The sequence below is a fragment of the Pieris rapae genome, chromosome 4 (genome assembly GCF_905147795.1).
Source record: "Pieris rapae chromosome 4, ilPieRapa1.1, whole genome shotgun sequence".
NCBI lineage: Eukaryota > Metazoa > Arthropoda > Insecta > Lepidoptera > Pieridae > Pieris > Pieris rapae.
The window spans coordinates 3,912,722-3,938,914 of record NC_059512.1 but is presented as its reverse complement, the minus strand read 5'-3'; the positions used below and the strand labels follow the sequence as shown (position 1 = coordinate 3,938,914).

General features: G+C 31.3%; 5 protein-coding genes across 9 annotated transcripts in view; all 5 read left to right on the top strand.

Moving 5' to 3' along the window:
• The window catches only part of LOC111003427 (serine/arginine repetitive matrix protein 1), an 88,816-nt gene extending 85,588 nt beyond the window's left edge, over positions 1-3,228 (top strand). For both annotated transcript variants that reach the window (XM_022273938.2, XM_022273937.2), the window contains one exon: positions 1,578-3,228. In XM_022273938.2, the coding sequence (XP_022129630.2) occupies positions 1,578-2,760 (1,183 nt within the window). In that variant the 3' untranslated portion in view covers positions 2,761-3,228. The remainder of the gene's footprint in view (positions 1-1,577) is intronic.
• Positions 3,229-4,250: 1,022 nt separating this feature from the next.
• Positions 4,251-8,633, top strand: LOC111003437 (UDP-glycosyltransferase UGT5). Its single transcript, XM_022273950.2, has 5 exons — positions 4,251-4,465; positions 4,531-4,765; positions 6,240-6,844; positions 7,259-7,481; positions 8,029-8,633. The coding sequence occupies exons 1-5, from the start codon at positions 4,445-4,447 to the stop codon at positions 8,535-8,537; spliced, it is 1,593 nt and encodes a 530-aa protein (XP_022129642.2). The 5' UTR covers positions 4,251-4,444; the 3' UTR covers positions 8,538-8,633.
• A 120-nt stretch (positions 8,634-8,753) lies between these two features.
• On the top strand, positions 8,754-17,383 carry LOC111003436 (UDP-glycosyltransferase UGT5). Of its 3 annotated transcripts, XM_022273947.2 has the most exons (6): positions 8,754-9,127; positions 9,768-9,960; positions 10,386-10,623; positions 11,416-12,014; positions 14,382-14,604; positions 16,122-17,383. In XM_022273947.2, the coding sequence occupies exons 2-6, from the start codon at positions 9,958-9,960 to the stop codon at positions 16,625-16,627; spliced, it is 1,569 nt and encodes a 522-aa protein (XP_022129639.2). In that variant the 5' UTR covers positions 8,754-9,127; positions 9,768-9,957; the 3' UTR covers positions 16,628-17,383. The 3 variants fall into 3 exon arrangements, with proteins under 3 accessions (XP_022129639.2, XP_045484014.1, XP_045484015.1); XM_045628058.1 differs by lacking the exon at positions 9,768-9,960; XM_045628059.1 differs by lacking the exon at positions 8,754-9,127 and having other exon boundaries at positions 9,722-9,960.
• Positions 17,384-17,702: 319 nt separating this feature from the next.
• LOC111003419 (UDP-glycosyltransferase UGT5) lies at positions 17,703-21,398 on the top strand. 2 transcript variants are annotated; one of them, XM_022273924.2, is made up of 5 exons: positions 17,703-17,844; positions 18,253-18,487; positions 19,088-19,686; positions 20,158-20,380; positions 20,895-21,398. In XM_022273924.2, exons 1-5 carry the CDS (start codon positions 17,842-17,844, stop codon positions 21,392-21,394), a joined length of 1,560 nt encoding a protein of 519 aa, XP_022129616.2. In that variant the 5' UTR covers positions 17,703-17,841; the 3' UTR covers positions 21,395-21,398. The 2 variants fall into 2 exon arrangements, with proteins under 2 accessions (XP_022129616.2, XP_022129617.2); XM_022273925.2 differs by having other exon boundaries at positions 18,237-18,487.
• A 171-nt stretch (positions 21,399-21,569) lies between these two features.
• On the top strand, positions 21,570-25,963 carry LOC111003420 (UDP-glycosyltransferase UGT5). The gene is made up of 5 exons (XM_022273926.2): positions 21,570-21,711; positions 22,059-22,296; positions 22,774-23,372; positions 24,043-24,265; positions 25,304-25,963. The coding sequence occupies exons 1-5, from the start codon at positions 21,709-21,711 to the stop codon at positions 25,795-25,797; spliced, it is 1,557 nt and encodes a 518-aa protein (XP_022129618.2). The 5' UTR covers positions 21,570-21,708; the 3' UTR covers positions 25,798-25,963.
• The last annotated feature ends 230 nt before the right edge of the window (positions 25,964-26,193 follow it).

Here is a 26,193-nt window from a genome sequence, read left to right as displayed (position 1 = left end):
TCTTAGTCTTTATTTGAATTTATTTAGCTTCAATAAGCAGAGAATTAACCAATCTTCTGCAGAAGCATCTGCCTCGCGCTTTGATCTCGGTTGAATAACCGAGTTTTAACTGTATTAAAAATTGTCACGCTTTTAATTTCTGTTACCGTAAAATAAAAAATTCAATGCTCCTTTATTTGTAGTGTAGTTCAATTCAATGCTCCTTTATTTGTAGTAGTATAATTTTTGTACATACTAGATAATACCTCCGGTATTATCTAGTATGTACAAAAATTATATAAAGCTACCAAAGATCGGATTTTATACAATTCTATAAAAGGTACAGCCCATATAGTCGAAGAAGAAAGTTAACAAATCTAATAAAATACTTACAAATTCAGGCATTTGCAACTTTCACAATTTGTAGACACTATTAAGAGAAAAAATATACGGCGTTTTGTCGTCGATAAAAACTAAATAATTCCTTTTATAAGATATACAAATGTAATTTTGTTATATATTCACTATGTGCCATTAGCAGCATTAATAAATGGTCTTCTCTTGGCAACCTTTAATGTTTTTAAGGAAGATATGCAGGAAGTGAAAACAGTTACATAATAAACAAATATAAGGCACATTAACTGTATAATTAAACTTATCGCTGTATTTACAATGTTAATACAATTACAGTACAATTTATCGATTTAAAGACTTCAATCACGTCGCGTCAATACATTCCGGCATATCATACCATAAAATCTACCTTGCCGCTGTCCATGAGCATTGCCTAGTATGGGAATAGTGGTTTCTTAACAAAACAGCCCTTATTTAGTCTATAATTGAGTCAGTTTCTTGAAACATGACTCATTGTAAGAATGTGTCAACAGGTGCCTAGGCGTCATTGAATCATTGCGTAGTGCAAAAATGTAACGCTTCCTTCTCACTGTTTTAGTTTTAGTCTAGATTCTACACATTTTATACCAATTAAAGAAATACTGATGTCTTATAGCTGTTTAATGCATTTATAGTAAGATGTCAGAATGTTATGACATTTGGGTTTGAAGTTCGTTACAGGAATTTTGATCTATATTATTCTTTTTTTATCTATATCTAAGTAGATATACTAAATAGGGAAATTATGATATATTATAATGGATAAAGTCTAAAACTCTGAACATATTAAATAAAAACAATGTATCAATATTATAAGAGATTAACATGGGCTGTATTACAAGCTACGATGAAAAAGAGCGGGAACAGAAACGGGATAAATAAAAGATAAATTAAACGATAAAAGTTGGCTATAGTATAACATTGCGCCGTTGAAACCGCACAGCTTTCATCCTTTTTAAACAGCAAAAAGTAATGGTGCGACCATTACTTGAGGTTATTAAAAAAATAGCTAATAGCATATGTGAACAAAGCATGATCGTTAGTAGTGTAGGCGGAGATCCCCATTGAGTCCAATTAGGTTTAAATACAAGATCACTTGTTTTTATGATACAAACGGATAACAATTATTGTACGTGGGACGAGTGCTTTTATTGTTACTAGAATATTATAGTGTTTTTATTACATTATTTTTTTCTCTATTTCAGAGGACAGTACTCAAGCACGCTCGGTCGATTCAGTCATTCTACAAGTCGATTGAACCCGAACAGCGAAACTGAGGAAGAATACTCCCGGTCAGCACAAACTCTGCCGAGGAAACTTCACGAACGCAAAGATAAGAAACCCACCGAAAAGCCAAGCTCAAACAAATATTGGCAGCGTCTTACCTCAAATAAAAGATCTACAAGTGCCATTAATATATCGAATAATTCTTCAACTCCTGAAACAAAGATAAACGGTTACCCTCCTGGTCCCGCAAAACCTGCGAGGACCTACAAGGGTCTAAACAGAAGTAAGAGTTTTGCTATGGGCGTTCCTGAACAAGAAACACATCCAAGGTACATTTCAGGTATGAACAGAAATTACTCCACGATGTACAAGTCTAATCCTCATTTGAGCCGGCTTGATGAAACCCCTGAACAACTTAAAAGTCCTGGTATTGTGTCAATTATAAACCGAAGCCAACGCGATCTCGCTGATGCAGTCTCGCGTGAGACGGAACGGCGTCGTGACGGACTATTTGGTGCGCGTTATGGGAAAACAGCACCAATCGCCAATGGACATACTAATGGTTACAGCAAATCTTTTGATGACACAGATAAAAAGAAGATGTTTTTGAAAGGACTACGGGATCGAGCACCTGAACTATATCAAACTTTGCACGCTGACGATGAATCGGATGGAAGCAGATTGTCGTCGAGATACGGTACTCCTTCACCTCATTACAAAGAAAGAATATCTGAAGAGCGTAAAATTCCAGTTTACAAAACCGATTCTATGAATAGAGATAGCAGCCCGTTTGTTTCACGTTTGGAGACGAGGTTGAAATCTCCAGTTAATAGAAGAGAGAGTAACAGTAGTGACAACTATTCTGAGACCTATAGATACACTACTAGGTCTGGTGATCCTGAGCGACCCAGTGTCACAGATACTGTAGAAACTGTTAGCAAAAAAATTGTGCCATCCAAAGATGGTCGATCAAAGGAGATAATTGAATCCAGGGAAGTCAATTCGGTGACAAAAAGTAGAGGTTATAAGGAGCCTATTACAATTAAATATTATGAAAGTGACCGACCACCGAAGTATGAAAGCAGAAATGGTATAACTCCATTGTATACAGAACGTAGGCGAAGCAATTTTAAAGTAACAGAGAAAGTTAGAGATTATTAAGAAAATCTATCGTCAATGCCATTTGCTCCGCGTATTTGATATTTTTATAACATTAATACAATACTACTTTATAAGGAGGTGCTATACAAGCGGAAGAATATGAAGCCTTCATGCGCTTATATTTTATGTGTAGTTCCTGTCTGTGTATAAAAATCAAGACGAAACAAGACAGTATACAGAGCAAGGTCACTTGACACTTTCTGCCATAACAATGATAAATAAAGGACTGTTAGAAACATAAAATGTTTCTCTACACATTTATTAATTTACCCTTAAGTTGCTTAATGTAAAAAGTCATAGCTCTACTAATTATACTTAATATAGAAACGACTCCGTCCAGATATAATAACAAAATGATGTAATTCAATATTTGTGAATAGTTTTATATTAATTGATTAATTTTTAACATTTTATTTCAGTAAATCAGATGTTTGTAATCTTGAGAATAAATGTGTATAATATACATAATGCATGATGTTTTATTTTATCAATTATTTGCATCAACCGACAGGACTTGCAGACTAGTAATTTTGACAAAATATTTAATATATTTTACAATATGGTTAAAAATATTTATATGGGTTAATAAGTCTGATGTTAGAAAAGTACATTAATAATATATATTTAAGGTTGTTTGTACAACTGTTTTTATTGTTATCTTGAAGGCAGCTCAGGGACATGTCTACACTTGGTACTTAAATAAATATCAAAAATTCATATTGAAAATCGAGCATTATTATTACATTAATTATCCAATATCTGTTTTAGAACATACCCCAGATAGACTAGATTTCAAGGGGTTTGCCTCCTATATTTTTGTTTAATTAGGTTTATTTCTTGCTGTTCATTTTGAAATATCATATTATTATTTATCAATATCATATTATCAGCATTGGCAGGTTAGGTTTGCTTGAATATTTATTTGCGTTATTGGATAAGACAACATAACTACATATTATACTTATTAAATCACACTACGAGTTTTACAGATTTCTGGTTATATTACAGACATGAACTTATGATATGATTAATATAAGTGCCATCTATTTCTTCTTAGTTGTAATTAAGATAAACGTTTTAAAATATCAAAATTAAAATCGGCATTATTGAATTAAATGCCCTCTACATTTGAACAAATTAAACTTTTTAAAATCAAATGTGATGATATGAAGATGGAACTAAAAGTTTATTACCAACCATACAGATGGCTGTTAACTTATTTAAAAAAAATGGTATCTTATATTGGGACACTCAATAGAGTCCTTGGTGTCTTACGGCAACCTTATACCAAAACAACACTGAATCTAACTTTCTTTGATATATATAAATAATTAGCAGTTAATATTATGACTAATATAATGATAATGTTGTTTAATAAATTGATGTTTTGTATTAATGTGTATCCAAAAATACAAGAAAATTTAAATGTTGATGAATGATGTCGTGTTTTGATTGAATTGGTTTTTCTCAATACTTTTTGATATCCGTCAATAGAACATTCTCGCTTTGCTGTATTTAAATCAATATCCATAAATCATTTGATTAATGTAATTGCAATTGTGGTGTTTAATATTCAGATATTATGTACAACAAAAAGTAAACATAACGAGACTACAATTATCGCTATTACTTGTTCAAGAACATTCAGTTAATATTACTGTAGAAGAGATATTGTACGTTGTTTATGTTTAGTTTAAACATGATGGTAAGAAATTATTTTTATAATACTATTGTGTATTAATTAAATTAAATATCGATGTTTTATTTCAGCTCTATATTCGGGAATGTATAATTTTTTTATGCTTACCGTTTTGCGAGTCGGCCAACATTCTCTATGTTGTACCAGCCTCACCGAAATCTCATGACATATTTCTAAGACCAATAGGACTTGAACTGGCAAACAGAGGTCATAATGTCACTGTTATAACCTCTTTTGACGTACCCAATTTCCCGGAAAATTATCACAAAGTTGTAGTAGAAAGGAAAGAATTATGGGATTTATTAGGTAAGTGGAATATTTGTGCGCTAAAGGTATTTTCCCTCATATTGTAAAATATAATTCAGGAATTATGTAACGCAGCAGTCAACGCCTGTTAGTCGATTTGCGGCAACGCCGCTATACACAAAAACTTCGCGCCGTTTTTGAAGCAATGGTGCCACGGTGAAACTCGAACTTGTAAATAACGCGATTTTCCATTTTGCACACTAAGGCAAAGAAAAAAAAATGGGAAAATGAAATGAATCATGCTATTCGAAATCAAATGCACAAGTTAATAGCTGTAAAAAAATGAAATTGTAATTGAGATATTTGACGTCAAAGAGTTCAACACAATGTCATATGTAAGGACCGAATATTATGTAATGTGTTTGCGTGGCTAGCCAGCTAGGAAAGGTTGCAGTTTGAATTTCGTTTTATTACTGTTTAAATGATATGGTGTAAAAAATAAATGGTGTTAAAAGGTTATCAGGAGCCTAACGAACGCGTTAAGTAAATGCATTATGATAAAGATATGGGTCATTTTAAAATCGGTGGCAGAATACGTGACAGTAAATTTTGAATTCATAAAAAAAATGTTTTATTAAAGTGTAGATATGACATGCACATAGCATTGTAAATGCCGCAATCTTTTGCGTATATTTTCAGGATTATTTGTGATTGAAACTAAATTGTGGTGAAAATTAAACAACTCTGTTGCCATCATACAGTAATTGATAGCTAAACAACCAATCATTTTTTGGAAACTTTTCTTTGAAAACAACATTAATTATATATTTACTCTCTTGTTTAACAAATGAAATCACAGTATTTATTCTTAAACACGAATAATGTTGTAAATAAATACACTCTGTTACTTTCTATGTTTTAACATAACTAGTTTTCTTAATAAATTACTTAAATTGTCCTAAATTATAATAACATACATGACATGTAATAATCTGAATAGTATATAATATTACATATAGAAAGTATGAACTCAAGTATCAGTTTTCAATAAAATGTGATAATTTGGTCTTAAATATTTAGAGACATAAAAGTAACCGAGTGGTAGGTCGATTAACATAGTTGTAACTTTTATATTAATTTAAACGAATTACGATCATAAACCCTTTTATAGTCAATGATAATTTGTTTCCTTTTTGCTAGCAATCACCAAACTTTGTTACTATTAAGTTAGATTATGCGTGCGTTGGACAGTTTTTACAGCTTCATTGTATCATCTTCCTTGAATTTCAGATTTTCTTTAAATAGTTTAGATTGGGACTTGCCCTACTGTTTATTAGAGTCGATGGCTGAGGAGTCGATAAAAGATGAACTGGTTTTAGTAAATAAGCAGGTCAAATCCAGTCAGATACAGAAGGTCGTGGAATCCATCTGGCGTTGAATATGTCCAATGGCGTCCAAAATGCTCGGTCTTTTGAAATTCGTTATAAAGAGTATACTGTATATATTGACTTAATAACGTTGTACTTTTTTCTAGGTATCACAAGACCAAATATTTTCGAAACAACCGAAATATCAACCATCAAATTAATAAACACAATATTGTGGAAAGCGGGTCTTGCTTTGACGGAACATATTCTTAACTCAACCGAAGTACAGGATTTTCTCAAACAAGATAATAAATATGATTTAGTTATCTGTGAGACATTTGTTCAAGACGCTATATACTACTTTTCTCATAGATATAATGCGCCGTTAGTGCTTGTAACACCCTTTGGAAATTGTATGAGACACAATATAGCTGTAGGAAATCCATTACAGCTGGCGACTATTCACTACGAGTTCGTTCCAATAGAAAATCCCAAAAGTTTTATGGGACGTATGAAAAATCTATTCATTTCCACATATGAGTATGTATCGTGGCGGTTTTGGTTCTTAAAAGAACAAGAGATATTAGCTAAAAAGTATATTAAAGGTTTGCCCGAACCAGTACCAAATTTATACGATATAGAAAAAAATGCTTTGCTATTTTTAGTTAATAGACACTTTAGTTTTAATGAACCAATGGCATATCTACCAAATATTATCGAAATTGGTGGAGTGCATACTACAATGAACGCCGAACCAGAAATATTATCAAAGGTACCTATATACCGATTATGAAAACACTTCATTTTTAAAGATAAGTTATTTTTACTATTACAAATGTGAATTATATTATTTATCAGTATTGGCCTAGTGACTTCTGCGTGCGACTCTTATCTCTGAGGTCACAGGTTCGACCCCCGGCTGTACCAATAGACTTTCTTTCTATGTGCGCAATTAGGTACCATTCGCTCGAACGATGAAAGGAAAACATCGTGAGTAAACTTTAGACCCAAAAAGTCGACCGCTTGTGATAGGCACAGGAGGATGATCACCTACCACCAAGAGTCTTTCTCGTTTACGAATTTATTTGGGTTTCCAAGAATTAGATAATTAAATACTAACTAAATTGAAAATTAATACTTAAAACTAATAAACCTTTGTTAATTAAAATGTATTTTTTATTTTCAGGAAATAGAAAAAGTATTAAACGAATCCACCCATGGAGTAGTGTATATAAATTTCGGAAGTAATGTTAAAAGTTCTGAACTACCAGCTGATAAAAGAAATGCTTTTATCAGCATTTTGGGGAGACTTAAACACACAGTTTTATGGAAATGGGAGAATGATCGCACAAAAGATATGCCACAGAATATAATCACAAGAAAATGGTTTCCACAACATAAAATATTAGGTATGTATTCTGCTATGAAAATATCGGTGCAATATGAAAATAATGCCATTTTATACCGCTCAAACATGCTAGTTTAAGAAATATAATAGGTTAATTTGGAGACTGTGGAAAGCTTGTGTATATATATATATGTTAATCTCTTAATAAATCGTGATATAGTTTCATAGATATAATATACTATTTAATGTACTTGAGTTATACATATAAAATATATTATATTCGATGAACTACTCAGAACTTTTACTAATGACGTGTAATAAAAAACACAGCGTATAATGCGCATATAGACAGAAAGTTCATTAGTGCATAGCCAGATTGCGAACTCACGACTTTTGGGATGATAGTCGCACATTAAAGCCATTAGACCAATACTGCTATGAAACATATTTTAGGAATTATTAACGTAGAAATATATTATGTCTCAATAACACAAACACTTGAAACTTGTGAACTACTACATGTACCGAGATAGTACCCTATGAAAACTATTATTTGGGAAGTTATACGATGGGTATTCCATATATTTTTATACATTAAAAAATTTCAGCACACCCCAACATAAAACTATTTATCGGCCACGGGGGAGCAATGAGCACCCAAGAAGCCGTTTACTTCGGAGTACCAATCCTGGGTGTACCCATATACGCTGACCAATATAACAATCTACTGCTCACCAAAGAAGCCGGCTTTGGTGAAATCCTCAATTTTAATGACATCGATGAGGCATCTACTGAAAAGGCCATAAACAATATACTTGACAAGGAAATATATATGTTAAAAGCTAAAGAGGTTTCTAAACTATTCAGAGATAGGCCAATGAATCCTTTAGAAACAGCAATATTTTGGATTGAATACGTTATTAGAAACAATGGTACAAATCATATGAAAAGCTCTGCGATCGATATGCACTGGACAGTATTCCATATGTTAGATGTTTATGCGTTTATAGTAATTACATTTGTTGCAATTGTTTTTCTTGCAGTGAAACTGTTGATTGTTTTAAGTTACAAATTACGTTTTAGGAGTGTGTTGAAGGAAAAACAGAAGCGCTCTTGAATGTGAGATAAAGAAAGAATTTGACTGATGATTTATTATTGAATTATATTATTTATTAAAGGTTAATATGATAATTAAGAATTTCTTTATTTCAGCAGACAATAAGTCCACATTATTATTATTGTTTTTGTTACAATATTATACTTGTAGATAAGCTTTCAGGTATTAAATCAGTAAATTACAATTAATTATAAATTTATCCCACACACATCACAGCAACAAAACGACATACGTGTGTTACTTTTTTTATAACGTGGACACCGACAGGCCGTTGCAATAACTTATGTAAGGGGAATCATTACATAAACTAAGCAATTCATTCAAAATAATTCATTTGGATGTCTATTAAAATCCCCTAACAAATAAATAGGTTCGTTATTATAGTCATAACCAATAATACTTACGGTTACCAAACCGTCGGTAAAGGCGGGTAGATTAGAAACACTCTCCACTACGCGGTGTAATAACTCAAACAGACTACACTTGCGGATAAGAACAGTTTATAATAGTAAATAGTGTAACAATAGGAAACCCATTGGTATTCCACAGCAGCCCTATTCCTGAGGTGATTTACAATGTCTAACTCAGAGGTATATAATATTATTTTTTTGTAGAAGTTATGACAATATTGATATTATCTGAATGTTTTTTTATAAGCACGCTGTTTTATGTATTCTTATAACTTCTACAACTACACTATAAACTGACAACGCCGATATTTTTTTCTAAAATAATAATATAATTTTACTTTACAGTTTTTACATGTAAGGTACAACCTATTGTATGTATATTCAAAGACAACTACGATACTGAATTACATAATTATTATTATACTATATAAACAGATTGATATACCTTATCATTTGATACTGGCTCTTGCCTTTTAAATAGGGTAAGATCATATGTCAAAACTTTTTAACTGACATACATATGATGTGGATATAAATACTCAATAATATTGATAACTCACATTATCTGAAAGCAAATAAAATGTTTTTCAGCTTCTGACTTTGAACATGGATACTGTATAAAAAAAACATGTAATAATCAATTATTAAATTAATTTAATTAAGAATTAGAAGTCTAAGAAAAATATTTTTGGAATTTAATCCTATTATACAAATAAGTCAATAGATCTTCTGCTATACAAAAATAAACTGAACACTAATCCAGATTTCAAAAATATATAACATAAATCTTCTAAAAAATAAATTTGAAATTATTTTTAAGATTATTGGGCGATAACATTGCTTCATTATTTGAAGGCCAACTACATACATTTTTTATATCAACATTAGTTTTTTACTAGTGCGACTAGTATGGGTCGAAGCAGCAGACAAAAACCTTGCAGACCAGAGGCATCATGTAAATTGTTCCGTTAGAGGTTTTGTTAAATTTTATTACTGTGATAAGTGAAAACATGGTAAGATCGACATTGTTGTAATATAGTAGCTTTTGTTTTTTTGGCAATAAATTGATCCATAATAGTTCATAAAATCATTAAAAAATTAGGCCAATTAAGTTTTCAATATCTTTTAAACTTTGTTTTTGTTTAATATTTTGATGTACATTCTATGATTGTAACTTTTTTCTGTTTAGAAAAAAGTAAAATAAAATAAATATGAACTTTTTAATTTCTAAAGTAATAACTAATTTTTTTATATTACATTTTAAAAGTTGAATTTTTAACTCAAATAATGTTTCATTTGAATTCCATTACAACTATATAAATAATTTTAATTATTTTGTATTCTATTATTTTATTTGTATACTTCATCACTGAATATTCCTAACTATAGGGTATTTTAATAAGATTACGTAATATAAATAAGTACATTGGGATTTTAGAATTTCTACTGGTCTTTATTTTTGGTGGCTTTTGTTACGCCGTTTTGCGAATCAGCCAATATACTATATGTGATACCGTTTACATCTAAATCACATTATATTATGCTGAGACCCATTGGCCTGGAATTGGCACGAAGAGGTCACAATGTAACTGTTATTACTGCTAATAAGGAGGATAATCCTCCACCCAATTACCACGAAGTGATGGTTGACGATAAAAAAATATGGGAAGTTATCGGTGAGTTCTAGAAGTATATTTTTAGCTAACGGCTTAGAAATCATATACAAGAATTTGATGATACTGATTATGTAGGTGTGTTGAGGGACCTTAATTAGAACACCTCCAAGTCCTCCATTTTCGCTGCAGGAGTTGCGTCTAAGTATAAAAAAATAAAATTAATTTAGTGTAATGAAAATAATTTCTATTGGTCATTAGAAATGTGACATTTTGCATAAAAATTCGATTTTTAATGAATCGATTGTTTTTTTAGCATAAAAAATCGATAAATAAAAAATAATAATCGATTTTGTTTATATTTGTCGAGTATTTCTTAATTTTTATATTTTAAAGTTTTAGAATTATAACCCCCCAACCACTTCTAAAGTCCAACCCTAATGTTATTTCTAAGTAAAATTGAATAATATAATTTTCTTTAAGTATCTCGTGACTAACTGATAATGTTTTAGTTTCGGTAAAGCTTTTTGAAAGAAAAATAAACAATGCCACCTCTTGATTTAAAGAGATACATTTTTATCAAGTTTCAGAGTCTTTGAGATCGACAGATTTTTTTAGGAATTACTTACCGAAATAACCTTATCTAACTAAGGTACTGCACCTTCATCAAGATGGGTTCTAGTTAATATTGTTAAGCACTTCACAAGCATGTCAGCGCATTTAGTTTATGACAATACAATACAACATTAATTGGCAAAGTTATCAATCACTTATTAGTGTAATTAATGTTATATTATATTCTAATATTATTGAATTTAATGTTGATGCAAAATTTAGAACATTAATAATTTGAAGGTGGCGGAAGACCAAATGTATTTACAATGGCCCAACTATCGGCTGAAAGGTTTCACGAAAAGATATTGTGGAATGGAGGCGTAGCATTCACTGAAGTAACCCTCAACTCGACGAAAGTGAAAAGTTTTCTTAAACAAGATATAAAATTTGATTTAGTTATATGCGAACAATTCTTTCAAGAAGCTTTATATGCCCTTGCGCATAAGTATAACGCACCACTCGCATTGGTGACTACTTTTGGGAACTGTATGAGACACAACATTCTCGTTCGAAATCCTTTACAATTAGCTACTACAATATCAGAATTTCTGGACATTGAAGAACCGGGGAGTTTCTGGGGACGTCTTAGAAATCTGTATTTCACTGTATATGAGTTTCTATGGTGGAAGCTTTGGTATATGGAAAAGCAAGAAGATCTTGTAAAGAAATATATGTTTGATTTACCACAACCAGTCCCATCATTGTCTGAAATTCAAAAGAACAGTTCCCTCATTCTATTAAATAGCCATTTCAGTTATGATGTTCCTATGGCATTATTGCCTAATGTGGTTGAAGTGGGGGGCTTACATTTGACAAAAACTGAAAAAAGTCTTCCTAAAGTAAGTATTTTTATTTGTCACTGATGATCGTAACGAATTGAAACCTAAAATCACGTTAACTTAAGAAAACATAAGCAGTATCTTAAAATGGATCATATAATTTAGTCCTTTCCGAAACCTCAGTCTAAGTTATTATATTTGTATGAAAATCACACTTAGCGTAACCCGAGACCTGCACACGGCATCTTGGTATTGTAGACATCTTTGCATCGTTCAATCTTCCCAATATAATTCTTATAAAACTTGTATAATCAACTTTGATACTAAGATCGGAACAAATGTTCTTCAGAAACAGCCCGAAGAATCGGCTGACACGTTAAGGCTCGTTTACGCAGAGTCAACAATGTGCGACAGTTCCACATGCTAGAAATAGAAAGAATTTGCAGCATATGTGACATATGGCAGCAGAACGTTTATGTACTATTATTTTTGAGATCATTGCTTACTTTTGCTGACAAGAAGGGTGGGGGGAATAAATTGCCGTAAGTCTGCTCACGTTATACTTGAACGGCCCCTAATAGTTTTTTCGATCTCCATATACAGGTGTCCCACGGCGATGCCACACGGAGGGAAAGTACCTTAAATATTAATGATAGGATATTTTACTGAAAGACGACATCGTTTAATTTTTAATAATAAGTAGAACTGCATTCAGGGATTTTTTTAAAAATCGCCTACCTCAACCGGGAATGAAACCCGCCAAATGTGACAGTAAATTTACATGTATTTTATAATAGCGTTTGAAAGGGCTACTAATAAGCATTATTTTTTCCTTATTAACCTAGCATATTAAATGAAACTAAAAACATAAAATTTTACATTTTATTAAAAAAAAAATTATCAAATGCTCAAAATGTGATCCGTTGTTGTTGTCTGTTGTATACAAATTCTCACTCTTTTAATAATTTCTCTTGAGATTTTAAGAAATGAGATTAATAATCTTCCTGATGCAGATCGACGAAATCTCATATTCCAGCAAGATGGGGCTCCGGCTCATAACAGTAGGAGAACACCCGAGTTTCTTAATGAACATTTTCCTTCCTGGATCGGCAATTTTGGACAAATTAGATGGCCATCGAGATCCCCAGATCTAACACCACTTGATTTTTTTATGGGGTTATGTAAAAGATTTAGTTTACAGGAACCGGTACAACAGTGTGCAGGAGTTACAAAATGAACTTAGATGTATTATTTTAAACATCCACCATGCAAAAATAAGTAAATCGACAGGGAGAGAAATTATTAAAAGAGTGAGAATTTGTATACAACAGACAACAACAACGGATCACATTTTGAGCATTTGGTAAATTATTATTTTTTAAATAAAATGTAAAATTTTATGTTTTTAGTTTCATTTAATATGCTAGGTTATTAAGGAAAAAATAATGCTTATGAGTAGCCCTTTCAAATGCTTTTATAAAATACATGAAATTTTACTGTCACATTTGGCGGGTTCGATTCCCGGTTGAGGTAGGTGATTTTCAAAAAATCCGTGAATGCAGTTCTACTTATTATTAAAAATTAAACGATGCCTTCTTTCAGTAAAATATCCTATCATTAATATTTAAGGTACTTTCTCTCCGTGTGGCATCGCCGTGGGACGCCCTGTATACTAACTACCCTATGAAAACGTTAATATTATTATGATTAAAAGCTATGATATAAATAAGTATCAGATGAGAGTATTGAATTAAATTAATAAAAACTATTTTTAAAATATATTTCTTTGTAGGGATGTTAATATGTATCATTAATAAAACTTTATTTAAAACTGGGTGTCGACTAATAAGTTACTTGATAACATTTGGTTTACGCTTCTATTTATTTACCAAAATTTAATTATGTAACTTAACTAATGTTAGGTTACATAACTCGACCTTGGACATATTTTAAGACAGACATGATGATAATGAATTTATTTTAATACACAAATGGCACTAAATGGCTACAAGAGGTACCCATCCATCGATATATGGGATTAGATGGTTTTAATCAGTATTATTAAATTGTCTGATGCGATATGTGCTTTCCAACTCGGAATCAAACAAATTTCAATAAGATTCAAATTGATTATGTAGGTATTTTGCAAAACATCGGATTTTTCGCTTCCTTGAATGTATTACCTATACGAGTTTTCTATAAATAGAACACATCTTTAAAGTGCACGTTTAATATGCTTTAATATTTCGTTAATACATTTTGGGTTTTTTGTGTTTAATAAATAAAATGAAAAAGTCAAACTTCATGGGTCTCTCATTACACACATAAATTTTGCTTTTATGGAAGACAAAATAATGGGTTAAATTTAACTTTGCCTCAGTACTTTGCAGTAATAATCGCTTTATTGATCTATTGCGATGATTTCAGGACTTACAGAAGCTTTTAGACGAGGCCCGTCATGGGGTTGTATACGTTAATTTCGGGTCTAATGTACAAAGCAATGAACTACCAGTCGCAAAACGAGATGCGTTCTTGAACGTCTTTAGAAAATTAAAACAAACTGTTCTATGGAAATGGGAAGATGACAGTTTGAAAGATGCACCCAGTAATTTGGCAGTGAGACCGTGGCTACCTCAAAAAGAGATCTTAGGTACGTACTAAGCGACGATAACATTAAAAAAATAAAAGACTTTAGAAACTATTTAAATTGTTAGTTTCTAATTCTATTAGGGTTTAATTTATTTTACTTTTATCATATATTTATGATTTGTCAATTATACAAGTAGTGTTTGTGCACGCACGCCATCGACTTTTTGTATAAATCAATATTTCCGAAAATGATAATTTAATGATTATTGATAAGTCACTTTAATCCTTTTAATAGCTATTTTAATACAGACTACTATGAAACTTGTTTTTTTAAATTAGCCTGTTGATATCGAAGGATTAGTGATTTTGTTATTGAAGATTAATTAGCTGTGCTCCACGCTTTTAGTACTAAGCCTTTGTTTATTTTCACAATTATAAAAAAAATATTAACAACGTAATTTAAAAATTAAATTTAGATTGTAATGAAATGAAGTTCAGCGTTTAGTTGATAAAGACCTAAATTTGGGGTTGGAATACCAATTGGGTATAATTTTCCCCTATATCATCACCTTCGTTTTTCGTCACTTCCATCGCTTACTCGCTACAGCTTTTTTGTTCTCCGTGCTTTAATCGATTAATAGCCTCCCTGTATAAAGCGACTATCGAACATAAAAAGTATTTTTCAATTGGAGTAGGCAGTTTCTAAGTAAGTGCGTTTACCCAAACATTACAACTTCACAGTATTAAATTCATTGTTTTAGAATATATGTAAATAAATAAATAAATATAGATTCTAAACAAGAGCTTAAGACCGAATAATATGCATATTATAACTATCCAATACGACATTTTAATATACAATTTTGGGAAGTTATAAATTTGTTCCTTCTGTTACTAGAAACAAAGTAGTAATGCAAAATAATTGAATGGAACATACGTACGTAATCATAATAACACTTAAATGGATGATTAACAAAATCTCGGAACATATACTTAAGTTATTACCATAGAAAAATACTATTATATTATTTTCGTGTCACATCATTTTAAATCAAATGACATTGAAGGACGCTTTTAAAGACAAGTCATGAATCTCAACGACATATTAATACTATAATTATATACTGTTAAATATTTTACAAGGTTTAGGGCCTGTTTCGCAATGTATGGATAAAGTGCCAAATAGCTATGCAACACATAAATTATTCGAAAGATAAAGGTTCCAAATAAGATACTTCACATTTCATGACGTATAGCGCATATATCTGACAGTCGTGAAACGCAAAAATACTATTTATCCTACCAATAAGTAATAAATAGCTTATTTGGAACTTATCCGGACATTGTGAAACAGGCCCTTAGCGTATTAGGTAATACAATAGCAGGTTCGATTAAATGAAAAAGGATTGTTTCGGGCAATATTAATGAGAAAATAGAAATGTTATCCCACACGTACGCATTACTTAGTTATAAATGTAAATTTGAATTAATTTTTTTTGACGTTCATAAGTGTACTTGTTTACCTATATGAATAAATATTTTTGTTCGTTTGTTTGTAATATTATATTATATTTTCAGCGCATCCAAACATAAAATTATTCATATCACATGGCGGTCTAATTGGAACACAGGAAGCTATCTACAATGGTATACCAATACTAGGCATACCAATATATGCGGACCAATTCAACAATTTACTCATAGCTGAAGAAAGAGGATTCGGAAAAATACTGCAATTCCAAGACATCAACGAAAACAGACTCGGACAGCTAATTAACGATGTTCTTCATAATAAAACCTACGCAGACAATGCTAAAGTAGTATCTAAAAGATTTAAAGACAGGCCGCTTAATGCTTTAGATACGGCCATGTATTGGCTAGAGTTTGTTATACGACACAAAGGTGCTGAATTCACAAAAAATCCAGCAAGAGATATGACCTGGATGGCATATAAAATGTTGGATGTCTACGCTTTTATATTTATGGTTTTAGTGGGTACAGTTTCCATAATACTCTACGCTGTTTTGCAAATCGCTCATATGTTACGGGTTAATGATTTTTCGAAACAAAAGAAGATAGATTAGTAATTATAGCTTTAGCGAAATCTGCGTTCAATGAGACTTTGCTTTATCCTACCTCATATGAGTAAGATTCTAAACGCTTAGTATGAACACTGTTTTGACATACGTCATAAATCGTTCAGTGGTCTTTGTATAACGGCTATATGGTTATGACATTTCGTTACACAAATACTAGTAAAAGCTTGAAGTTATTTTGTTACTAATAAGCAAAACCCTATTTGTCATTGAATTAATAATGGCGAAATCTCTGGGGATTTAGATTTGATTCTCAAAAAACAAACAAAATTGTTGTGATGGGCTGATAAAGTGTCAACCAAACACTTAAGAGTAACATCAGTTAATGTTACTCCAAATAATTAAAATTTTAATAAAATATATTTGAGTTAATGTCGTTTTAATGTCTACCGACACACAATTTTTATATAACATTTTTAAATTATAATAGAGTTAAATAAATAATTGATTGTTATTGTCGTAACTCAATAAAAAAAATATGGCAGTTGGAAGAGGACAGATGTGAAGTTGGAAGTGTGCAGTAGTAGTTTTGGCGGTCTTATCAACATTGTTAAATATTAATGTGATAAATATTATTAGAGTCGATGTCCTTAGTGAAGCCTGTTTAAAAGTATTATAGTTGAATCGAATTGTTATATTTTTAATTGCCGAAAGTTGTTGTTTTTCGTCGCACCCCCTGGGATATCTATTCCTTTAAAGGTGGGTCGTGAAATAAAGACTCATTTGAAATTTAAATAAAATACATAAAATTATAGTTCTGTATATTATTGAATTATATATTCCTTTCCAATAATAGGTACATCTATGTAACCAACATTTCGGTAAACATTGTGTACCAGAACATTAACTTTTACACTTAAGTTTGACAATTTTATTACATAACAGGTACTTTTTGACCACGCCATCTAGGAGATATTATGGAAAAACTAAGTGGACCCCTGAACTCATATACGACATGTACACTAAATTGCCTCTAGATGGCAGTATTAGCGGATTATCAAACACGAGGCAGACGTTACCAATCAAGATAAAATTTGATATCAATTTTAGTTGATAACCCGCCATAAAGCCAGTCTGAGTATATTGATGATCAAGGTTATAAATATTTGATTAAAACTGCGAGTTCATTACTACTGCGATGTTTTTTTTAGACGTTGAATATTACTTTGTAATGTTGCGAAAGTTACATAAGTGATAATAAAATGGTAAGTTCATTTTCTTTTAGCTTTGGGTATAGTTAATTTAAAATAAGACCATGAGCTCTTATTGCGAGCCTATTGACAACCTACAAGTGAGTTAAAGTGTTCATATCGTGACGTCGAAAACATCACAGGTTTATGTTTGAACGTGACCTTAGCGATTCAATTAGTATGAATTATCAAATAGATTTCGTTCATTCAATTATTATCAAATTCGTACCATGACCTCGCGACTGAACCAAACTATAACAAAGATTTTTTTAAAAAGCTCATGCAAGGCTTCCTGACCGTATTAGATAATACCTTATTCAACAGTTTAAAACAATGGCGGGAGTTTTAGAACTTTTTATTAACATTTACATATTCTTATTTTTGTACAGATGTCGCTTCTTTTACAGTAAATGTCTTTTTTAGATGATGCCTAAAATATACCTACTTTTTATACTCTTCGGATATTGCTATGGAGCTAACATTCTGTATGTCATCCCGTTTTCCGCAAATTCGCATTATTTATCACTGAGGCCAATTGGATTGGAGCTAGCTAGGCGTGGTCATAATGTGACAGTCATTACTGCTCACCTAGAGACTGATCACCCACCAACATACCACCAAATTAAGGTTGATGCTACTAAAGTGTGGAACTTGTTAGGTAATATTTACATTTTTTATGTTATATTAAGTAGGTGTCTGTAAATTTGCCTGTCTAATGTTTTGTCATAGGATTTTTAAGGCTTGAATTTATATATTATTTTGAAAATTAAAAGCGTGAAGAAGTCAGAGATTACCAGTATATCCGGACAGCTAAAACTAACCTATGATCTTTTTATAAATTGAATGTCTACAATAAAGTACTTAAGGCCAATTACGGTTCAGTAGTAAGGAGTAAGTACATTTTTTGTGAACCGTAATTGAACTGAAATAAGAACGAGAAAACAATTTTAAATTCTATTTATTTTATTCATACAGTAAATCAGTGTTATCGTAATCACTGTCTTACGTGATTATTTCTACTATACTAGACTCTATTCTGTAATAGAGTATTTCTTCTTAACCAACTCTTAAAAAAGACAAATGAGGATGAAGACAATTCCACAGGTAATTCGAGTAAAACTGAAAAACTGACAATAATTAAATATCTTCGCTTCGCGATCAATTTAATCAGAAAAACCATTAGAGAATGTAGTTTATTAAAAGATTAAAATTAGAAAACTATGAATAAAGAAAATATGATAGATTCTGAAATTTTCAGACACAGGAAGACCAAATGTGTTTTCAATGGTCGACCTATCCGCAGAGGAGTTCCACCAAAAATATCTCTGGCCTGGTACACTGTTAGTCACAGAGAGGGCGCTGAAATCACCAGCAGTGCAAGAACTATTAGCCAGCGACATGAAATTTGACCTAGTCATTAACGAACAATTCATGCAAGAGGCGTTTAATGTATTGGCTTATAAATATAATGCACCCTTAGCTCTCGTCACAACCTATGGAAATTGCATGAAACACAATTTCTTATCGAGAAACCCTCTTCAGTGGGAAACAGTCACCTTTGAATTATTAGATGTGGATGAACCCACTAGTTTCTTTGGAAGGCTTAGAAACATGTTTTTCTCGATATATGAATTTGTATGGTGGAGATTTTGGTTTTTGCATAAACAAGAGGAGCTGGTTGCGAAATATATACCTGGATTGACAAAACCTGTGCCTAGTTTATATGATATACAAAGGAATACATCATTGATGTTACTTAACGGTCATTTTAGTGTTGATACCTCAGCAGCCTATTTGCCAAATATTGTTGAAGTAGGCGGGATGCATCTTACGAAAAGTGATAAAAGCCTGCCACAGGTATAGTACAAACAGTATGTATATACTGTATGTTTGTTTCACACATATTTGTTAACAAACATCTGTAATATTGATAATTTGAATAAACATCTACTTTGTATCTACTGAGTAATATCTTATATAACTGCTTTATAAAAAATAAAAAGAAATACAGTATCAGTATTCTCATGTAAAATATAATTTGAACCCTCGATCAGGAATGAAATATTATTATTAGCTTTCGTTTGTATCTATGGAATATATAAAAAATAAATAAAAGTATTACCTTTTGAACGACTGTTCCCTCCTTCCGTATGTCAAAAAAGAATTTCAGACCTTTATTGTCTCAGAATTCGTATCTATAGTTTTTGATTTTTACTTAGTGTATTCTCGAGAGTACCGAGTGAACAATTACCGCTAAGCTCGTTTCGATGTATTAAGTTTTATCAAAATAATTTTCATTCAACACTACATAACTATCTATTTTTACAGGACCTTCAAAAGTATTTAGATGATGCCGTACATGGCGTGGTCTATATAAACTTTGGCTCAAACGTTCAAAGTACAGATTTAGAAGGAGAAAAACGCCAGGCATTCATAAATGTATTTAAAAGATTAAAACAAAGAATTATTTTTAAATGGGAGGAAGATACATTAGAGGGTAAACCAGATAATGTTATGATAAGAAAATGGCTGCCACAAAAAGAGATTCTTGGTATGTTCTAACATTCATATACGATACTAGTCTTATAATTTAATGAATAAAGAATTATAAAAGTTTTTGATCATAAAGCGCAGATGTAAGAGAAATTATATATCAGAACTGCCTTTCGTTGAGATTGCCATAGCATTTGTAACGATGACTTGTATAAAATTATATAATTTACCTACCTACTATTATATAATTTAATAGATAAATTTTAGTGATACAAGATAATATACAGTAGATCTTATCTCTAACACAGAAAAAAGATACAAATCAAACGCTTCAAACGAAACGCGAGGTTATAACCGATTATGAATAACATGTTCTTATGTAATAGCATATATTATGTAGCTTGTAATTAATTATATTGCGAAATATTATATAATTTATGAACATACTATAAATCTGGTTCATACACTGAGCAAAAAAGTTTTAAGTCTAGTCGTCTTTGGGAGTAGCTACATTTGCTTTATGGTTTCTTAATATAGTTATGTAAAACTTAACGCCTGTCAAATATTTTCAGCCCATCCAAACATAAAAGTCTTCATCTCTCACGGCGGTCTTATAGGCACACAAGAGGCGATTTACAACGGCGTTCCTATAATAGGAATACCCGTGTTCTCTGATCAGTTGAACAATATACTCTTATTAGAAGAAATGGGATTTGGTAAACTATTGAAGTTTCACGATATAACTGAAGAAAGGTTGTACGGCTTGCTTAAGGAAGTTCTAGAGGATCAATCGTATATGGCGAAAGCAAAAGAAGTATCAAAGAGGTTTAAAGATAGGCCTATGAATGCTTTAGATACGGCGATGTTTTGGCTGGAGTATGTTATAAGACATAATGGTGCCCCATTTATGAAGAGCCCAGCGCTTCAGTTAAACTGGTTCGAATATACTATGTTGGATGTTTACTCATTCGTAGTGGCTGTATTAACAGCTATAATATATGTAATTTATAAATTTATAAGTATCTTAATAATGTTAATGTGTAAAAAATCGAAAAAAATTAAACGTTCATAAATTAGGATTGTTTTTGTCCATAAGCTGCAAACTATTGAAAATAAAACAAAATGACTAAATATTTAATTTTTAACAAAATTTACAATCTATTTATTTAATCTTTGAAATACTATTCACCAAATAAATACGTATACACTATATAAATATTAGTAATATCGTTACTTAATTTTGAACAATTTAATTATTGGTGATGAGGGTATCATATAATTTCTCATTTTTGCCACTACCTACAATATATAAAACGATATGCGTAGATGTGATCCGACGTGTCACTTGTACACACGTGTAAGTACATATTAGCAGATATTGGAATTATGGTAAGTTCATCCTTTATTTCTTTGTCTTTTTGCATGATGAATGCATAAAAACATAGTCGATGTTAAAAAAATTCTAACAAATGAATATCAAAATTACTTGACGGAAAAAAGCCTGCTAGATTTCCGTGTTATACAAATAAAAATATATCACGGGATTTTGTTTATAAAGAAGTTATTTATCCCTAATTCTTCTAAATAACATTTCATATCAAACGAATTTAGGTGTAAATAGGTCATAATAAGTATAGGTTTGTAGCTCTATAGGCAGTGACAAAGAACAGTAATATTATGATCACTACTAGTAAGTAAATACTACAATTTCTTTAATATAATTTGTATTATTTTAGGGCGCCTTCAAGTTCTGGTCTCTGCTGTCATTACTCGTTTATTTCTGTGATGCGGCTAATATTTTGTTCGTCATCCCCTTTACAACACGATCTCATTATATTAATTTAAAGCCGATTGGTTTGGAGCTAGCTCGACGTGGACATAATGTGACAGTGATCACGCCGTACAGAGAAAATAAACATCCACCAAACTATCACCAAGTCATGGTCAAAGATACCAAAATATGGGATGCACTTGGTAAGATACTAATGTTTTTTAGACAATATAAACTGAAGCAGTTTCTATGGAAAGCCATGGTTGCGATTTCCTTAGAGAAACTGCTCATCTCATCCAAACGGGTGAGATGAGCAGTTTTGTTATACACGCTTTTAGATTGGTAGATACAATTGTTTATACAGTGATAACAACAAATTATTCTAAATTGATTGCTTGTGAAAATTAATGTAAAAACAAGTTATTAATATCCTTAACATTACTTGCCTAGTTAAAGAACTAGAATCAAAATTCAAGAATTTATTCTTTATGACAAATATAATCACACTGAACATGATAGAACCATCTTTTATGATGATTAAACATTTTTATACTTATCGAAAACGTGAAACGTGTTTTTTTTCAATTATGTAAGCTATGCCATATATGTATTTTAAGATCTATAGTTTCGATAGTAACTAGTAATGTGAAAATTTTAAAGTTTTATTTCTATTTACCCAGGCAAGGAAAGACCAAATGTCTTTACGATGGTGGACCTGACTGCTGAGGAGTTCCACAATGAAATTTTATGGCCCGGTGGATTAGCACTAACCGAGGAAGCCCTCCAATCATCTGAAGTACAGGCTCTACTTAGAAGCAACACCACATTCGACCTGGTTGTTAATGAGCAGTTCTTTCAAGAAGCTTTCTATGCGCTTGCGACCGTATACAACGCTCCTTTAGCACTAGTTACAACCCATGGAAATTGTATGAAACACAACTTTCTTACTAGAAATTCCTTACAATGGGCAACAGTAACCCATGAGTTACTGGACTTGCATCATCAAACTAGCTTCCTTGGTCGACTACGAAACATGTATTTCTCTGTTTACGAATTATTTTGGTGGAAATTCTGGTACTTAGAGAAACAGGAGGAGTTGATGAGAAAGTATATACCAGGATTACCCCAAAAGATGCTCAGTTTGTATGATGTACAGAAGAATGCATCTTTGATGCTGTTGAATAATCATTTTAGTGTTGATACTCCCACTGCTTATTTGCCGAATGTTGTTGAAATTGGTGGAATACATGTAACTAACAGTACAGGCACACTTCCAGAGGTAAGTAATAAATTAAAACTAAGTTAAAAGCAATTTTATATTGTACAAAAATATATAACTACTAGCAAATCCAACATAAATTTTCTTGTAGACACATGTACAAAAAAATCTAATAATGTAAATCATTCTCGGCTCCACTTGAACATACAATCAATTTCATCAAAATCTGTGCAACTGTTAAAAGTTTTATTACGAACACATGTATAGAAGATTTAGATTTATACCAGCTGTTTATTTGGTGTATAGATAAAATAGGTACAGACGCAGCGCCATCTCCCGGGCTGATTTGTGAATCTAAGCCATCCAAGGCGCCACCCAAATGGATAGAAAAAAATAATTCAAATCGGTCCAGCGGTTTAAGAAGAGTCATACTGTATATCATTGAACGAACAGTGGAATTATATATAATATAAAGATGTGTTATGAGATATTTTTAAAGATATTGAAAGTTTTTACTTAGATTATATTGATAATTACCATCTCTAATTACAGGACCTTTAACATTTCTATTTGTCACCTAAGTTCTATTTCTAAATTCTTTAATTTTTGTAAAACACAGCAAAACTTAGCTTTTCACATTTATTTTATTTTTTTACCGATTTTACGGACAATTAGTTCCCTTATTCCTTTCCCAATTCACATGAGAATAAAAATTTCCGTTCATTTTCAGGATCTACAAAAATGCTTAGACGGCGCGGTAAATGGGGTGGTGTACGTAAATTTCGGTTCAAACGTGCGGAGCTCCGAATTGAGCCAAGAAAAGAAACAGGCGTTTATCAACGTGTTCAGGCGACTCAAACAAACCATTATTTGGAAGTGGGAAGACGATAAATTGGAAGATAAACCTAAAAACGTGATAATACGAAAATGGTTGCCGCAAGTGGAAATTCTCGGTGAGTGTAAACGATTTTTTTATTGATTCCTGAACACAAGGTAAAAGAGCACAAATTAGTCATATGTCAGTCAGAGTCATTGAATTTTCATATAATGCAAACAATATAATACGATACATTCAATAACATTATCTGTATAATGGAGATACTCAAATGTATGCAAACTTTAGTCTCAATCCGTTTCAGTATGCATAATTATTAAGCCAAGTCCAGAAGATCTAGCTACGATTATTATACCATTTGTACGAATGTTATTGATTAGATGTAAAACGGTTTCTATCTAAATATATATTTTTTGTATGAACAACATTTTTTTAACTCAACAAATTAAGAACAAACATATATACTTAGATAATTTATTTATTTATTGGATAATGTATACATAATCTGAAATAAAAACAGAAGTTTATAAAAATATGATGGAAACTGGCCAGTTTTTCTGTCGTTTAGGACTTCGAACAAATTTAAATAATTAACTAAGATACTAAGGACAATAACATACCATAACAATATAGTCATAAAATTGAGCGATAGTTAAATTGGATACAATAAAGTACTAGTGTATTATAAAAAACGATTTTTAGAGTTAATAAATGGCCCCACAAAGAGAATTATCTCTATTGTTCTTCGTATGATAGGTATGATGCATGTATAGTAACATTTTGATAAATTTAAAGATCAAATTAAATCACAATATCATTTATTCAAGTAAGTAACTCAATATTCACTTATGACCGCCTTTAAAAAAATGATTCTAAATTTGCAATTAGTACCAGTCCAGGGCGTAGAACGGACGAGAAGAACTAGCAATGAACTTTTCGTCACTATTTTAAGAATTTCTTTACTTTTCTTTCTTTCCTCCATCCTTCTTTAAGTTGCAAAAATATGCAGCTTCTTTCATCTAAGTACATGTTATTTTATGTACTTTATACCGATGAACTAGGAGGTGTTTTAACAACATGTGTTATTTTTAATTAAAAAGATTGAGAATAAAAGTTATATTATACCAAGATTAAATGGAAATTCCTTTTATTTCAGCCCATCCTCACGTCAAGGTCTTTGTATCCCACGGAGGTTTAATCGGGACACAGGAGGCTCTATACCACGGAGTTCCATTAATCAGTGTACCAATTTATGGTGATCAACTAAACAATGTTCTGACACTTGAACAGCTAGGTGTAGGAAAACTACTAAACTACCACGAAATCAATGAAGAAAAACTATACCAATTATTAGACGAAATTCTTAATAATAATTCTTATATGGCCAAAGCTAAAGAAGTATCGAAAAGATTCGTCGACAGACCATTAAATGCGTTAGATACAGCTGTATTTTGGTTGGAATATGTTATTAGAAACAATGGCGCCAACTATATGAAAAATCCAGCAAAAGATTTAAGTTGGTTTGCATATACTATGATCGATGTATACCTATTTATTGCATTTATAATATTAATTTTAATGAATGTATCAATAATGCTTTGTAAATTTCTATTTTTTAATAGAATATTGAACAAAATGAAGATAGATTAAATGTTTTCCAGGTAATTTATGCACAGAATATTAATATTTCATGTTAATTGTATAGCGTAATTTAAGCAGTATTTTATAAGCTTGCAATATCCAGGAACAACTGATATGTAATAATTACAAAAAAATATTTCATTAAAAATTACGGAAACTTTAATTTGTTTTTTTTTGTATATATTTTTTGAGAGTTTATACATTTAGTAATCGATGTCTCTGTGTCTTTGTTGAAAAATTTGAAGAGTTTTTCGGTTGACACACTCATCTCGGAAACTGCTAGTATAACGCTTCGTACAAATTTACGTAAACGAAATCGCAGGGCACATCGTATCTAATTAAAATAAAACGATGATACTGTGAGCTTAAATTTAGAATTTCGATTAACTACGTACTACTTTTTAT

Excerpts from the sequence above, each read along its gene's own strand:
- LOC111003437 (XM_022273950.2), top strand. The coding sequence starts at position 4,445 with ATGTTTAGTTTAAACATGATG. Across the intron at positions 6,845-7,258 it reads AACCAGAAATATTATCAAAG|GAAATAGAAAAAGTATTAAA; the intron begins GTACCTATATAC and ends TTTTATTTTCAG. Across the intron at positions 7,482-8,028 it reads TCCACAACATAAAATATTAG|CACACCCCAACATAAAACTA; the intron begins GTATGTATTCTG and ends AAAAAATTTCAG.
- LOC111003436 (XM_045628058.1), top strand. Across the intron at positions 12,015-14,381 it reads CTGAAAAAAGTCTTCCTAAA|GACTTACAGAAGCTTTTAGA; the intron begins GTAAGTATTTTT and ends CGATGATTTCAG. Across the intron at positions 14,605-16,121 it reads ACCTCAAAAAGAGATCTTAG|CGCATCCAAACATAAAATTA; the intron begins GTACGTACTAAG and ends TTATATTTTCAG.
- LOC111003419 (XM_022273924.2), top strand. Across the intron at positions 19,687-20,157 it reads GTGATAAAAGCCTGCCACAG|GACCTTCAAAAGTATTTAGA; the intron begins GTATAGTACAAA and ends CTATTTTTACAG. Across the intron at positions 20,381-20,894 it reads GCCACAAAAAGAGATTCTTG|CCCATCCAAACATAAAAGTC; the intron begins GTATGTTCTAAC and ends AAATATTTTCAG.
- LOC111003420 (XM_022273926.2), top strand. Across the intron at positions 23,373-24,042 it reads GTACAGGCACACTTCCAGAG|GATCTACAAAAATGCTTAGA; the intron begins GTAAGTAATAAA and ends GTTCATTTTCAG. Across the intron at positions 24,266-25,303 it reads GCCGCAAGTGGAAATTCTCG|CCCATCCTCACGTCAAGGTC; the intron begins GTGAGTGTAAAC and ends CTTTTATTTCAG.